General features: G+C 36.0%; 3 protein-coding genes and 1 long non-coding RNA gene across 5 annotated transcripts; 1 reads left to right on the top strand and 3 right to left on the bottom strand.

The window, feature by feature from the left end:
- Positions 1 to 370: 370 nt before the first annotated feature.
- LOC117931665 lies at positions 371 to 1759 on the bottom strand. The gene has a single exon (XM_034852663.1). It carries the CDS (start codon positions 1558 to 1560, stop codon positions 625 to 627), a length of 936 nt encoding a protein of 311 aa, XP_034708554.1. The 5' UTR covers positions 1561 to 1759; the 3' UTR covers positions 371 to 624.
- An 898-nt stretch (positions 1760 to 2657) lies between these two features.
- Positions 2658 to 7626, bottom strand: LOC117932286 (GRF1-interacting factor 3-like). Its single transcript, XM_034853465.1, has 4 exons — positions 7369 to 7626; positions 4581 to 4657; positions 3430 to 3517; positions 2658 to 3361 (listed from the first exon to the last, which is right to left on the bottom strand). The coding sequence occupies exons 1-4, from the start codon at positions 7444 to 7446 to the stop codon at positions 2936 to 2938; spliced, it is 669 nt and encodes a 222-aa protein (XP_034709356.1). The 5' UTR covers positions 7447 to 7626; the 3' UTR covers positions 2658 to 2935.
- Positions 7627 to 11208: 3582 nt separating this feature from the next.
- On the top strand, positions 11209 to 15539 carry LOC117932104 (probable protein S-acyltransferase 12). 2 transcript variants are annotated; one of them, XM_034853147.1, is made up of 7 exons: positions 11209 to 11668; positions 12521 to 12770; positions 13253 to 13344; positions 14016 to 14142; positions 14243 to 14328; positions 14858 to 14926; positions 15139 to 15539. In XM_034853147.1, the coding sequence occupies exons 1-7, from the start codon at positions 11480 to 11482 to the stop codon at positions 15253 to 15255; spliced, it is 930 nt and encodes a 309-aa protein (XP_034709038.1). In that variant the 5' UTR covers positions 11209 to 11479; the 3' UTR covers positions 15256 to 15539. The 2 variants fall into 2 exon arrangements, with proteins under 2 accessions (XP_034709038.1, XP_034709039.1); XM_034853148.1 differs by having other exon boundaries at positions 11211 to 11668; positions 14858 to 14923.
- Positions 15540 to 15904: 365 nt separating this feature from the next.
- Positions 15905 to 16654, bottom strand: LOC117932105. The gene is made up of 2 exons (XR_004654114.1): positions 16460 to 16654; positions 15905 to 16377 (listed from the first exon to the last, which is right to left on the bottom strand). It is a non-coding gene; the product is annotated as an uncharacterized LOC117932105 (long non-coding RNA).
- Between the last annotated feature and the right edge of the window lie 383 nt (positions 16655 to 17037).

The raw sequence follows: 17037 nt of genomic DNA on the forward strand, positions 1-17037 counted from the left end.
TTAGTACAAACACATGGAATTCATTGGCCATCTCACTAAAGTTCTTGCAACTCTATATGCATTGATGGATATTAAAAGAAGGAAAGTCGGAACTATTGTATGAATAATGAGATATATACCATCAATTGAGGGCACAAACAAATAGAATAAAGGTGCAAAAATACATATGAATGAGACCAAGATTGGACTTGGACCTTAAAATCAAGCCTGATCCTAGACCATCCCAATCTGAACCCAGCCTGGCCCAATCAAATCTTTCCCTTATAATTATTTGGCATCTTCATCATAATTCCGATAGCATATTGAGAAAATAAAATAAATAAATAAATAAATAAATAAGTGTATAATATGCAAGTAATTAAAGGCCATGTGAGAAAGAACAAAGGGTTTCCTTTTTTATTATCTTTATTCTTTTGTTTTTGGTAACCTGTCATTAATCTGTCCCTAAACTACAAATATTAACCAACCAGAAAAAGAACTAATACAAAATCCAAACAGTCCCTTGTCTCATCACACGATCGTCTGCGACGGACCCCACCATAAGAAAAGAAATGACTCTCTCTTTATCTTGTTTTAGATGTAGATGTATTATGTGGACGTAAGGCGAGATTCATTCTGAGTGAGTCAAGCCGAGTCGATTACCCAGTGCTGTCCATCGAGTTGGACTCGGAGCTTGTTGAGTCGGGCGAAGAGGTTGACTGCTCTTCTCACCCCTTTATTGTCGACCGAAGTGAAGTAGTCGTGGCCGAAGATTACGCCGCCGGGTCGGAGGATTCTGTAGGCTCGATTAATGTCTGACCAGGCTGAGTTGAAGTCGTGACCAGCGTCCACCTCAATGAGGTCACCCAACACGCCCAACTCGCATAGTTTGTCTAGAGTCGATGCGGTTGAGAATGGAACTGGTAAGACTGAGTCCGTTGCGTTTACGTGGATGATGTTCTGCATGAACTGATAGAGAAGCATGACGTCGCCGTTGATCATAGCGATGTCCTTGAACCGGTCGCGGAACCCGGGCCAGCCTCGGAAATCGTCGAGGCATATAATCTGGGTTTTGAGGCCGAGTTGACTCGCCACCTCCGCCATGTGAATCGCTGACGCGCCCAAGAACGTCCCCACCTCGATTATTGTCCGGGGCTTCACTCGCCGGATTAGGTTTTCGAAAACGGCTCCGTTCGAGCCCCACCCCTTGATTCTCTTCGGCCTGAGGAGGTGGACCACGTGCGGCGGCGGAAACGAGTCGAACGGCGAAGTGCCATTGAAGACCCGGTCGAGAATCGTTTGCCGAACGAGCTTTGAGGGAACTGGGTCGCCACACCTCCTCGTGACACCAAAGTGGCCGAGGTCCGATTCTGCTAAGGCGGCGCCTGCGGTGGTGGGGATAGATGCAGTCCCGGCGGTGGGAGAGTGAACTGAGCTGGAAGACGGCGCGGATAGATAACCCAAGACGTAGGATAGCAAGAGGAGAAGGACATACGCCGTGGGTCGAGTGAGTTTCTTGGCGGTCATGATCTTTCTCTGCTGGTGGTGATGGTGGTGGAGGTGCTGCTGCTCCTCTTTCATCTTCTTCCTTTTTGGGCCTTTTTTTTCTGGAAATTCTTGATTCCAGATAGAGAGAGAGTGAGAGAGGCTTAGGGGTTAAGCTTTAGTATTGAAGATGGAGGGGTGGTTGAGAGGTTAGCACCGAACATGGTATCTGAAAACGACTTACAGAGATTTTTTTTTTTTTTTTCCTCAGACGAGAGTCTTTATGATAGAAAATTTAATCAATAATCCACATCCGTGTGCTTTGGATACACTTCTGAATGTAGAAAATTATGAGGGTTTTGAACTCAATTTTTCTGTTCAGGGAAAAGTCTAGTTTAGACGGTTGAAGTTCTTGTCAGCCTTCTTGAACTCGGTAGAAATTTCTTTTCTGACTCTCACGCTTCCGATTGATAACCGTAGTCCAATTTAATTCACTTTTAAGATTTTGAGTAAAATTTTAACTAAATACAACTTAAAATCGAAAAAATATTTAGGTGGGGTTTGTTTTTTGGTTGAATAGAAAAAAGCCAAAATATTTTATTTTTTCTATTCATTTAAAAGTAACTTATTGACATCATCCAACATAACTAAATCGAACCTATTGATAACAAGTTTACTTTACTTATGTTGAATGATATCAACACGTTACTTTTAGTTTAATAGAAAAAGTCAAATATCAGTCAAAAAACAAATACCACCTTAGTCTTTGTTAGTCATTTTAAGAAATAATTCTATCTGATACTTAAAATTTTTTATTTTTTTAAATATTAAAAAAAATAAAAAATACTTCAAAAAATCACTAATAATAAAATTTCAAATTTACAATAAAAGATAAATATATTTAACCAATATACTACCGACATAAATGATGATTTATGATGTAAACCACACTTAAAAATATGTGTTTGGTTGGATGGAGTTAGCTTGGAGTTGTAAAATTTTAGAGGGAATAGTTTTTACTTTTTAGTTTGATAATACTAAAAATTAGGTTAGAGGTGGCCAACAATGGTAGTTGCCAGGTAGCCAGTATGATTTAACTTCCAAGTGAAGTTTTAATTTTGAAAAATGTGGCCCTTTTCACCATCACTACTTTGCAATTTTCTGTTTTGGTTTAATGGGGCGGAAGACTAGAATTTGTTATAAAGATACAGAAATTGGTGATTTTACAGATTAAGATGCTCTTGTTTCACAACTAGGCTGCATTTGATGGCAGATTTGATTGACATGCCAGGGCTCTTCAACATAACACACCTACCTTGTTCAGCTAAACTACGGATAAACAAGAGACTTTGTGTTCTCTGTTCAATGTCTCAAAACAAAGATGATTAGGAAAACACCAGTTCTACTGTAAGAGATGCCTACTATCAACAACCACATGTTTCTATGTGGGAACCCCACTCATGGGTTCAGCTCACTTTCCATCCTCTGATCCCTTCAAGTAGGGTGATTCGCCATCGCCGCCATGCCCAGCAGCTGAGCTCCCCTGACCATCACCACCAGAAGCCCCTGCTTCGGAAGTGTCTTGCTTGCCACCTCCGCGTGCATCACTGAGGCCGGCAGATGGTGGAGGGCCGCCACTGCTGCCACCACCAAGAGTGGCCTCAGGATGCATGGGATGCATGCCGTTGTTGGCCCCTCCAGGTCTCATGCCCATCTGCCCTTGCATGGCTTGTTGCTGTAGCTGCTGCAGCTGCTGTGCTTGCTCCTGAAGTTGATGTGGGTTACCAAATTGTAAGGGCATCTTGGGAGGGAAAAGACCAGGTTGCTGAGCCATTGCTGCCGCCTGGGGATGCTGCATGTAGTACCCTCCCTGCTGCATTGCAGGGTGTGGGGCCATCTGCAAGGGGTGTAGCACTTCAAGTTGATGCATCTATTAACAACGAATAAATTGCATCCACAACTCACCTGGGGAGGCATTGTCGGTGGTGCCTGTGGCTGAGCATCAGCAATTGCAGCTAGATACATCAAATTCTTTTGAAGCTGAGCTTGGTACCTAAATAATGCAGAATCTCATATGTATGTCACATTAATGGTAAATAGACACATCCATCAATACACACATATATACATCATGAGAGATAAACACATAACCAGACAGCTCTGATCGTAGACGTCTGGTATTTGTTGTTTCCTGTAAACCAATTTCAAAATAATTATCCTTCCTTTTTAGCTGCTAAGCTTGATGCCAGTCACGCAAATGACAACAATAGTGTTAACCAAACACGTGTTTTTATGACGTGAATAAAACATAAGATGATTCTGACCACCTTAATATTGAATACAACCCAACTTTCAACCAGAAATGATAATATCACACTCAAGATTACTGATTTCCAAAAAGCAAAATGGGCAGGTAAATACATTGGGGACCAACAACTGAATCCATTCCCCCAATCATGGTTGTTGACAGCGGCAGCTCAGTAGCAAGCTTTATCATATGAATAAAAGAAAAGCTTTCTATGAAATAAAAAATATGGTTTGAAGCAGAACCCATGATTTTTAATCTTATTCTTTCACTAGATATGAATAGGAACTGATCTAATGCTTCCAATTTACACATTTAACTATAATTAAACATAGATATCTTCAAGACAAACAAAATTGTAGGTTTCCAACCAAGTTCCACAGTGGACCCCTCTAACACCATAAATTAGCTCTTAGGATTTTGGCATCAATTCATATAAAAATTGATTGCCAGATTGAGATCCAGTCATCAATAATCTCAAAACTTGACGTATCATACTTCACTCCATAAAGTCAATCCAAATAGTTGGGACAGGACTAGCTAGGTCTGGTTCACAGGATCTTCAGCAAAATCAATAGTGTCAATCTTACAATCTCTTATGTAAATACAAATCTTGGGCATTAGCACAAACTTATTAAACAGGCACTCAAACACAAGCAAAAAATTTTCAATCAATGATACAGAATCAAAATTCCCAGGCATTGGCACCAACTTGTCAACAGTTTAGGGTAGGCATGCAAACTTGTGCCATCGCATGCACGCGCGCGAACACACACACAGAGGGCAAATAGTGAGGGCATCAGTCACTTACTGTGCACACTCAGCAAGCTTTCCAAGGTTTTGATTGTCCAATATTGCCAGAATCAATTTTTTATTCTCATCAAGATACTGCATGTGCATTAAAAAAGGGAATTGCATCAGATTGCAGTAAGTATTTCATCCTGTGAGATATGATAATGTGAAGTGCGAAGTAAGGAAATATTAAAAATAACACAGATGATGTAAATCAATATCAACATCAAATTTGAATATAACATGCATATGGTCATTAACACCTCTTGACAAAGCAATCCAATAGTGAGGAGACAGAAACTAAAATGGAATAGGAAAAGGAGACTCATACTACAGGATATAGTTGCATGAAATGTAAGTCATCAAAGCTGATAATTTCAACTTACTAGAAAAACCAAATGCAACCAACATCAGTTTTCATTGCAAAACAAATTAATGAGGACCCATGACTAGTATATAAACTGCTGACTGTCCATAAATTAATGTCAAAGCAATTTTTTTGATAGATGGAAAAAAACTGAACACCAAAGTAGAAGTTTTTGGGGAAGTAAAAAGACTACATACTATGGGCCACTAATTGCACATAGTATCAGATACCAGGTACAGCATTATTAGTAAAAACAAGTAATAACACACAACAGATTGCCAGATTCATCAAATAATTCCAGGGAATTATTCTTCAGAGAGACATCATTTTTAAAATGATATTACCTAAGGCTTAAGTACTAACCATGAAGATATGAACATAGGAGGTGGTTCCCTGATTACAATTGGCTCATCAGAAAATTGATGGCAAAGCACCTACTTAGGGATTAACACAAAATTGGACACTTACAAAAGACATCACCTCTTTTTAATTCCGAACTTCTGTAAAATATTATTAAAGCTTTTATTTTTTGGCTGTACAAAATATTTATTTATTTCTTTGATAGCCAAATAAACAAAATAGAAAAAAAAAACACCAAACAAAAATAGGGATTGCAAACACAAATACACACATTGTATACAAGCAGTACACTATATTTATTATTTACCTTTTTATTGTCCTTCAACATATAAACACGCACACATGAACATCAAACCCATGGACAATTTAATAGTTCAAGTAGATAATTAATTGATAGACAAATGTCTATTGATTTTATTACCCTAAAAGAATTTTACAGATCCCAATACTAGACCAAAATAAAAGTCAATCAAACAGGATTACAGCATGCATGCAACAAGTCCAAGTTAGTTATTCTGGAAGTAGATTCTGAAAAAGAGTATCAAAAGTATCATGCGTCAAAGTGAAGCTACTTCTTGGAATCCTGTTTTAAAGGGAAATGCATCTGACTCAAAGGAAAATTCCATATGGACAGAACTTTATAGTTCATCTAATAAACACATGACAACTCCAAGGCAATTTTATTGAAAAAGACTGCATGAAGGATGCACCAACTAAAAAGAGCATCAAAGGTACAGGAATATGCCACACCACCTCAGGTGCTCAACTCAAGGAGATTCTGCACAAAGAACCTCAAAAACCTCAATTCTAAGTAAGATGAATACATTGGTAGTGACATAACTAGATATCAATAAAGCCCAAGACCTCTTGGTAACAGTTATAAGTCCCAAACATCCAAATAAAGGAGGAACAGCAAACCCAAGTGATCAACAACAATCAAGTTAGCACACAGAAAAAAAAAGTGGAAGTACAAGAAAAAGTGAAGCTTCCAGAGGCCAACAGTCCAGCATCCAGTCATGAAGCCAGCGCAATTGCTGTTCCTCCGCTGAGTGGAGTGAGATTTTATTTCTGTCACATAATGGCTTAAAGGCATTTGCTTTGGCTAACTTTAGCAATTGAGTTCCCCTTTCAGAGTACTGCTCAGCCTTCGGCTAGTTATTATTTGTATAAATGAGAATTAGCTCTTATATACATCTTTGTGCCATTGAAGTTGCCTCTGGAACTGGTAACTAGTTAAAAGCCTTGTTTTGCTCCCCACTGGCTTGTTTTCCAACTTTTACAGTTTAATTTATTTTCATAACATAAACAGACCTCGTGATTTCTGTTCTCAATTTAGAAGTTTAGGTCTCTGGGGGATTATTTGTTAGTTCTCAGAATGCTACTGCATTATTGGAATGTGATTCTAGATCTAACCCAGAATCGCACTTCTAAAATGCGTTTTCGGACCATGAAAAAAAAAAAAAGGAAAATTCTGCATGGCCTCCCATGCAGCCTTGTCAAACCCTACATGACAAAAAACAAAGCAGATATTAATATTTTTCAACATCTGAACATATAATAAAACCATTCTAATTTAGAAGAAAGCTGTAACTTTCATCTCCCTCCCTGTAAGAAAAAAACAAGTTCCTAAATGGAGCACCAAGTATTTGTAGGGGGAACCATTCCAGAGGGTTGTCAGGAGACAAAGCCACTGATTATTTTTCTAATAACTACGCAATTCATTGATGACACCCATATCTGCTAATTCCTTAGTTAGAAGATCCTCGACTTCCCTTTTCCAAATGACAATCCTTTAATTATAATACAAAACCTCTCAATCACAAACTGTGCCCTTGCAAGATCTATCAACAACATATAAACTTCGCCTCACACATCTAGTCACAGTTTTGCATGCCTCAACACAACACAAACCCACTATTTCCAAATTCTGAAAACCTATTATCTCAATCACCCATTAGAATTCACAGACTATTATCTCTAAAACCCTCAACTTCAGTTCCAAAACCCCAACAAAAATCAGCAAAAACCCAATTGAATAGAAGCAAAACACAAAGCAAACGAGAGGGATACGAAACCAAACCTTCTGAATCTGCTCGGTAGTGATGTTGTTGGGTGGAAAAGAAGGCATGACCGGTATCATCTGGGGGTTCTGCTGCATCTTTGCCCTTGAACTTTTCACAGAAGCCCTAACCCTAAAACCCCAAAAATTCCCAAATCCGAGAGAGAGAACGGTGTGTATCCGAGTTGGGTTGGGTAGGTAAGTGAGATTTTGAAAGGGGTTTTGGGAGAGAGATTCTTGAGATATAGACCAGGTTTTTGGGATTAAGACAAAATAAACAAACAAAAAAACAACCCTAGATTTTTGTTTTGGTCCACTGCCAACTATTCACTTGTCCAATTTCAAGTCTTTTTGCTTTTTGCCTACGTCACGGTTTGGTCTGTAGTCTGCACCTCCCATTGGGCTAGGCCGGGTCGGCTCAAGGTGAAGGTTCTCTTAATTCATCTAAGTAAGCCCCAAACCAATAAATCAGACTTCTCATTAAGTAAAACAAAAAATCGATCCAAACCAATCAAAATCGATCGTACCAATTTGATTTTCACTAATCATAAAGGTCAATTTAACTTAAGAAATTTAGAAACCAACTTTTTTCGGTTCACTCTTTGGTTTCCTTGCCTTCTAACTAATAACAATCCAACTAAACTAATATTTTAATATTTATATAATCATTTAATATTTAATTTTATATATACATAAGATTCTATTAAAATAATTTATTATTCTCAAATTAATTTTTAAACACACTCATAATATTTTAGGTTAAAAATTTAAATATATTTTGAACTTTAATTTGAAGCACTTATTAAGCAAATGGTTTCATCTTATTATTAGGAAATTAAAAGTGGATTTGGATCCTAAAAAGGTTTGAAGATGAAAATTTGAAGCAAATAAAGGAAAATATCTTAGTGATATTTTTTTTTTTTTATTCATTTTTTTTTAATAAAAAAATGATACGTGACTTCTTTTTTTCTTTACCATCTCATCCATAACCATTAATCTAATAATTTTAGGAAACGTATTTAATTTAAAAAGTATTTTTTAAAAAAAAAATAGATATTTGATAAAATATAGAAAACAATTTAAAAATCTAAAAATTCATTTAGAAGTCATTTGATAGTGATTTTAAGAATTGTTTTTAATATTTTTAATACTTACAATTTTTTATTATTCAAGCGTTAAAAATATTTTTAAAAAAATTAAATCACTTCCAAATGCATTCTTATAACGTTAGAAAATTACTTAGAACTCGTTTGATAATGATTTTAGGAAGTACTTCTAATATTTCTAATACTTGAAAATTTTTATCATTCAAGTGTTAAAAATACTAAAAACGTTTATTAAAATTACTCACAAACACGCTTTTATAATATTTTCTAAAGAGTGATTCTCCTAAAAATACTTTTAAATAAAATAAAAACCAAAACACTTTTAAATAAAACACTTCCACTAAAAACACTTTAAATAAAAAAAATATGTCATACGCACTCTAAGATAACATTATTTCTACACATGAACTTATAATGTAAACTATCATATATTATCATTTTAAAAAATTTTAAATTTCATAATCATTAATTATTATATTATAATTGTTAGAGCCAAGTTTCGTAATGCTAATTTTGATGAATGTAACTTCTAGTATTTCTAATTCCATGCATTAAGGCTGTGACTTCTAATAAGTAGAACTACTTCCAATGATCACTCGACTATACCCAAAAAAATGAGGCCTATCTTAACCTCATTGGATCATAAAAGGAAAATAGAATGGAAAATAATTTCAAAATTATGCCAAATAATTGTAAAATTATTAAAACTGGAATTTATTAATCAACTTAAAATTATTTGGCATCATCTTCAAAAAATAAATAGCTCACATTTTTAAATGATTTAATGTGGATCAATAATTATAGGTTTCAAACCATCCCTAGTTTTAAACTCTTTTATCGAACCACTATAAATGAGCTAAAATTTTGAAACTAATATATTTAAATGGTAATTAATTATTATGAAGATAACTTTTAAAGGTGTATACCATAGTTTTTATTTGGTAATTAATATCCTTTACATTTATATCAATAAGATCAATAAATTTCAAGGATTATAATTTTTAATTTTTCTATTTTTAACTTGCTACATGACAAAGTTACGACTTAAGACATAATTTTAAAGACATAATTGTAACATATAAAAAACTCGATTACCCATTCAAGAGGCTCTCGTAACTTTAAAAACACATTTGCATAGTCAAAAGGAGCTCACACTTATATAGTGTTAAAAACCTTTTATTCAATGTGAGATATCATAATCACTCTCCAATATAAACACAATGCAATCACCCCCTCATGCAAACACAATATCTTCATTGTATCATATGTAATGACCCACTTCTAACTGTGTATATATTATCCACTTTGGACCCAAAGGGACCCTTACGGCTTTAAAATGCATCAACAAGATTATGAGGAGTCCATACTTATATAGTGTTAAGAATTTTTCCTCATATTCGATGTGGGATGTCACAAATACCCCTCCATGCAGACATACTTATATAGCGCTAGAAATACCCCCCATGCAGGCATACTTATATAGTGTGAGAAACTTTTCCTTATATCTGATGTAGGATGTCACAAATGCCCCTCCATCAAGGTCGGAGATCGGCTCTAATACCTTTTGTAATGACTCACTCCTAACTTTGTAGATATACCTCTCCATACAGACACAACGTTCTCATTGTGTCCCACAGGATTGTAGGACCAAGCAGATGAACACCCTTACAAAGCCAAACAAACCCCTACATCAAGGTCGGAGATCGGCTCTGATACCATTTGTAATGACTCACTCCTAACCGTGTAAATATTGTCCACTTTGGACCCAATGAGACCCTCACGACTTTAAAACTCATCTACTTGATTAAGAGGAATCTCTACATATATAATGCTAGAAACGTCATCGTTGTGTCACATGGGATTGTGGGGCCAAATAGATGAACACCCCTACAGGGGTAAACAAACCCTCACATCGAGGTCGGAGATCAGCTCTAATACCATTTGTAATAGTCAACTCCTAACTGTGTAGATATTGTCCACTTTGGACCAAAGGGACCCTCATGGCTTTAAAATGCGTTAATAGAGTTATGAAAAGTCCATACTTATACAATGTCATAAACTTTTCCTCCTATCCGATATGGGATGTCACATCATATGAAAACAAACTCTCACATCAAAGAGAAAATCGACTTTAATGACATTTGTAATGACTCACTCTCAATCATATAAATATTCTATGCTTTAAACCTAAATGAGTTTTTACGACTTTAAAATACATTTATATGGTTAAGAGGAACTTATATTTATATAATATTTTTTTTCCTTATTTCATATAGACTATCACAATTTCTTATTAAAAATCATTTTCTAATTTTAATAACATATGAGGGAAATTTGAAATAGTTTTTAATTTTTTTGAGGGAAATGGTTTAGTTTTTTTAAAATAAATTTGAGGGGTTTTCATTTGAGATTTTTTCAGAAAATAATAAAGAATATAGAAAATATTTTAAGAAATTTTTAATTATACATAAATATTCAATATTTTAATGAAAAACCTTTTTGAAAAAAAATATTTTTTGAGAATTATTTGAAATTATTAACAACGTACTTTTATTTTTTAATGAAATTATTCAATTATATTTTAAATTTTTAATTGAGTTTGAAAAAGGGTTTTATTTTTTTTTAAATGTAAACTTTGTCGTATGAAGATTATGCCAAATAATTTTTAATATTTATTAGTATTATTTTGAGGAGGTGGTGGGCCAATCTTTATTTTGGCCAAAATGGCCAGGCGGAAAGTTCACTGAGACCCAACCCAAGCAATTCCTTTGTCAATTCGGTGGACGGATCATAAAAACGACGCCGTTTGGGGAATCTTCTCCGCTTTCCTTTGTGTCGCTCTCTGGAGACTAGAGCAGCAAAACCCTAGAACAACTGTGTCCTGAGACCAAAACTTACCGGCAGTACCTGAATATAATAGGTAAAACCTGGCTCCCGATATCTGGAAACGCTTGTTCCCCAAACGAAACCGCAGGTCCTATTCAATCCTCCCTCAAATCAGGCCTGGTCGGAGCTGCAATCCCGGAATGGATATAAACCTTTTCAAGTTTTGCTCTAGCCTCAAAGCTCTGGGGTACTTGATGATCCTCATGGTCGCTGCAATTATCGTCGTTTCGTATTACGCCGTCGTCGTCGTCACCTGGGGTCCAAAGCTGCTTGTGGGCGGCCTGGATTCGGTTCTTTCATTCGCAATAGTCGTTGTGTTTCATATTCTGGTAAATTCTAATTCAATTTTGGAAGAAATGGGGGGAATTGAGACTTAATTGAATTGAGCTTTTGTGGGTTTTTCCAAATTTTGGACTAGGCAATGGAAATGTTATATGAGATCTTTTCTGGTTTATTTTCCTTAGTTTTCGTGGCATCCAATCAGGAGTCGTTGAATGTTTCTTATTTGGTGTACATTGAATAATCGTGATTAAATTCAAATTGAGTTGATGGGTAGGGGTTAAAATTCAAATATTCAATGAATTCAAAGGAGAAAATGTCAGTGAAGTTGCCCTGGTCGAGAATTATCTCATTGATAATTTTTGAATTTAAACTACATTTCGACCTATTTTTGTCTACAATGGAAAGAATTTAAATAAAAGAAGGATGGGAGCTTTCATACTTATATAGACTAGGCAGACTGTGTAAAATTGACATTGCTTGTGGTCACTTCAGAGTGTTTGTTTCATTTATGCTGGAAATATCACCTTTTCTTGAATCTCCGCTACGATGGGGTCCATTTTACTAATTCATTATGGATTTAATGGAAGTATGCCACACAAGCTCTTATATGGCGGCTTGGGATTTAGAATTACCATATTTGGATACATTTGCAACCAAGGCTTTAATGCCGGCATTTCATTGATGTTCCTTTAGCAATGAGAACCAGAGTGTTGTCATTAGCCCTATGATGATTTAAATTCAATCTCAACTTCATTGAAGTAGGATCTCAGTTTCGTTAGGGCTGGTTTTATTTTATAATTATATCATGACTGCTAGACAACCCAATGTTTGTATGTGAATGTTTTACTGTCTCTATTTGATCACTCTGATCAAATTCTAAAATTCTGTTCTATTTGCAGCTTATACTATTAACATGGTGCTACTTTATGGTGGTCTTTCGGGATCCTGGTTCTGTCCCTGAAAACTGGAGACCAGTGTCAGAGGAGTACAATTTGGAGGAAGGTCCTATGACATCATCAGACTGTGTAGTGCCCGAGACTTTGAATTCCACATGGTCTTCTTCAGATGGGCAGGAGCGAAGACCAGCTGTAGGCTATTGTATTCAATGCCAAAATGGCAAGCCACCACGCTGCCATCATTGCTCTGTTTGTAAGCCAACTCCGATCTCTTTTTGACTTGCTTAAGATGTTGATCATACATTAATACTTTTCTGTTTATAAGGCTGTTAAGTGTTAAGTTGTTAGCTTAATGCTATTTAGCTTTATGCTGCATAGACTGGATTTATGTGGAAGCTTTGGTAAGTGGAGCTCTAAGTGAAGCTCTATCAGTGATATTTTAGTTTTAGATAAACTTTTTAGAGTAACTGAAAGTTGATGATACCAAAAAGAAAAACGAACAAGAAAAGAAAAAAGTGTTACTTAAAGTTGATGGACTGTTCTATTTGAATTTTGTTAATCACCACATGACTAGTCCTTGGATTTTCTCTGAAAGAAAATGTCCCTTCATTTTCTATTTTGGAAAATCTGTGCAGATCATACTAGGTAGACATTGAAATATCATAATTACTTGAGGCAGTATCGATATGAATTTTTTCATTAAGTTCTTTATTTCTTTCTGTCATCTTTTTATAGGCCAAAGATGTGTTCTTAAGATGGATCATCATTGTGTATGGGTGGTGAACTGTGTGGGAGCATGCAACTACAAGTTCTTTCTTCTTTTCTTGGTAATACCTTCATTTTCCTTGCTGACAATTTTAGGCTATATTTGGTTTCGGGGAAAATTTGAGGTGAACTCAAGGGAAAGAAAATAAAATGGAAAAATAGATGAGAAGAAAAAGTGAAAGAAAACAAAAAATAGATTTAAAATTCAATAAATTATTTTTATATACCACTTAAACCTTATTTTACTTATTTTAACTCTTTAATATAAAGATAAATATTTTGAAATACATATGTTTTTAACTAATTTTACTTAGATTTAATTTTCTTTCATATTATTCATAGTAAAACCAACCATAAAAAATTCATTTTTCTTAATATATATATTTATTTCCTTAGTACTTCCCTAAAACCAAAAATAGCACTAATAATTGGAAAAACTGACTTTTAGTTTCAAACTGAGATGTATATCCATTTGGTACTTGGTTGAAATTGATTTTGGACTGCACTTTACTGGTACCTTACCATGGCTAGAATTTATAGTGTGTTTTCTAGCACCTAAATTCCTGATTCCTCCCTAGAGAAAGTGCATACTCTCAATATGCTGATCTATGAAAGAGTTTTCAATGCTTTTGTACCCTTTTAAATTTTGGAAACTTTTTTCCAATGTGACTCACTTGTGTCTTCTTTCTACTCTTCCATTATTAATAACAATTTTCATGATATGTTTTTTTAGCTGTATACATTTCTGGAGACAACATTGGATACTTTAGCATTGCTGCCTAGTTTCATCAATTTTTTTGGAGAAGCCAAGAATCATTCAGCCTCACCTGGAAATCTTTCTATCATTTTTTTGGCCTTTGGTAAATTATCTTGTCCACATTGATCATTTTTTATCTCTAAATGCTAGTTCTGAATTCTCATTGTTTCCATGTTTCTTACAGATTTTGTACCTTGATGCAGTTATTAATTTAGCATTTGCGCTGAGTCTCCTTTGCTTCATAGTCATGCATGTGTCTCTCCTGTCTAGCAACACCACATCAATAGAGGTAATGCTCTCAAAAATAATTACTTTTCATGCCTCTTAGTCATATATGGTGTTTTCTAAGAATCAGAGGAGCAGCCAAAGGGACACCTGTTTGCATCTTAAAAGCATTACAGTGTGATCCTCCCCTTGCTTCCCGGTCAGGAAAAGACTCTCACCTCACCATCTCATTCTAAATCCACAGAAAACTATACCATGTTACTGTCAAAACATTGGTTGCAACTTGGCTCCTTGGTGTTGCTTAAAATGCTTTGGGAAACGCAGGCTTTTGTTTGAAGCAACGCCAGCTGAACCATTACTTTTCAGTCAAACCATGATTTCAGCATCATAGTTGACCGAATTTTAATGGGAATGTTGATTTGACTCTTATTACCCAGGACCACAGCAACTGCCCCAATAATATAATTCAATGAGTAGATTCATAATCCTGGAAATAAGTTGCCTTCGAGAGCACAGAATCAATCTCTGCATGTTACTGATGGCTAGGGACTCGGTTGACTCTTAAGTTTTAACCATCTCAAACAATATTTCAGGTTTATGAGAAGAGGAGAGCTGTCAGGTGGAAGTATGACTTAGGCCGCAAGACGAATTTCGAGCAGGTGGTTCTCACTGGATATCCTTTTTTGTTTCATACTGATGCAAGTTAGAGGGCAAATAACCTCTAGAATGACTCTTTACGGCCTATCTTGGGCATATATGATAATAATCTTCAGTATTAGTTTTTGCTGCAAAATGTGGCTGAAGTATAGCAGTCAATATGATTCTTTTGTTTAATCATCTCACCTTCTCTTATATTTTCTCTTTCTTCTTAAAGGTCTTTGGCAAGAAAAAGGCATTGTGGTTGTTCCCATTGTACTCAGAAGATGATTTCAGCAGCATTCCTGCACTTCATGGCCTAGATTTCCCAACACGGTCAGATGTCGAGGCTTGAGAAGGTTCCTTTCCTGTTCTGGCAGACCATAGTTTTGACTATGAGGGTCTGGAAGTGTCATCCAATGTGTACAATTTAATCTGTTTTTATTCTGTTTCTTACTAGATGTATATTAAACTTCTCAGCCAGATATAATCCTTTTCTTCAGTGGATTATTGGCCAAATATTGATTTTACAGGATTGCCTTAAGAGTAGCCAAATCTCTTAAATTGAACACATGTACACATGTCTGGTTTTCTGCATTATCTTACTCAAGTGATACAAGTATTAGCTGTGATCTCAAATCTTATATCTAGTTTCTGCAACTAACTCTAACCAATAATTTAGCCTATTATTGCAGAAATCGACGTGTTGCCATCGTTATCCCAAATCCAGACTGTTGAAAGGTGGTTGCTATAAAGACTATCAGATTAGGGCAAGTTCATCCATGCTATAGTATATTCAATATAAAATATGAGGGAGGCAACATTCTTGCCTTTGCTTGCCCTCTCCCTTGTCATACACTTGACTTATAAATTCTACAAATCAAAAAATAATAGTATCAAAGCTACCCAAGTTGATACCTAGCCTCATGGTTCTGCTTTTAATAGTTTTATATCACTCTTGAGTTGTCTTTCAGCTGGGTTAAGAAAAAACTGAAAGAAGATACTCCGAATCATACATCATACATGCACACAACTCATCAATGGAATCATTAAATTTACAGCATGTAGCACCATGCTTTTTCGTTTGTTTGATTGATAATAGCATTCAACTGATCACATGGAAACGTCTTCAATCAAACAGGGTGATGAACTGAGTCATCAAGAGAAGCAGAGAGTTGACCTGAACTGGAGTTGCAGACATCAGAGACAAAAACAGAGAAACATACAATTACAGGAGTAACAAGCATGATGAGACCAAAGGGCACCATCCACAGCTGACTGTTTGTGGGGTGATACTCAAACTCCCACCACACCAAGGTCAGCCCTCCTCCCAAGCTTATAAAGAATGACCACAGGAGAGCCACAAAAGTCTTGGCTAGCTTCTGGGTTCCCTCATAATCCACTTCTTTCTCTTCCTGATCACATGAACCCATCAACACAAACCCAAAAAACCAGTCCTGGGTCTGCCCACTCTGCCCTGAAACCCCAAAAGAAGCCATAAAACTCAGCAAAACTTCACATAAGATGTCACAGAAACATGATTACAGAGGTGAACATACCTGGGTCTTGATGAAGAAGTAGAAGAAAAAGACTAGTGGGGTTGATGAAAATGGAAGTAAATGTTGTAGATAAATGTTGGGGAAGAGAGACGGAGAGCTGGGGACAAGAGACTTTGAGACGGAGTGTGGTGGGGGATATGAAGACATGAGACCAATGAGGCTACAAGGTCGTTGGATTGTGCAACTCATACAAGTAACTCTCATTCAGCTACCATCAGGCCTGCCTTTTCATCAAAGTTGTTACTAGTAAAAAATTGAATAAATACGTAGAAAATGATTACGTCTAGGGCTTTGTTGCTAGCGACTGATGGGGTTACCTGGGGCAGATTTATTTGTTTATTCTGATGGTCCATTTGACAAGTGGTTTGTTTTGTTTTGAAGAACAGTTGGGTTCTGCTTGGGGAGAAAGAAATTCAACTTGGATTCTATATTAAAGCAGTTTGGTAATCATGTGGAACCTGAAAGTTTAGGCCCTTAATCCCATTTTTGGCCTGTTTGAAGTTTTCAAGTGGAACTTGTGTATCTTCAGGATGGCTCCTGTCTAGCCCGACCTGATGGGATAAGTTTGGGGGGGAGAC

The sequence above is a fragment of the Vitis riparia genome, chromosome 15 (assembly GCF_004353265.1).
Source record: "Vitis riparia cultivar Riparia Gloire de Montpellier isolate 1030 chromosome 15, EGFV_Vit.rip_1.0, whole genome shotgun sequence".
Taxonomy (NCBI): domain Eukaryota; kingdom Viridiplantae; phylum Streptophyta; class Magnoliopsida; order Vitales; family Vitaceae; genus Vitis; species Vitis riparia.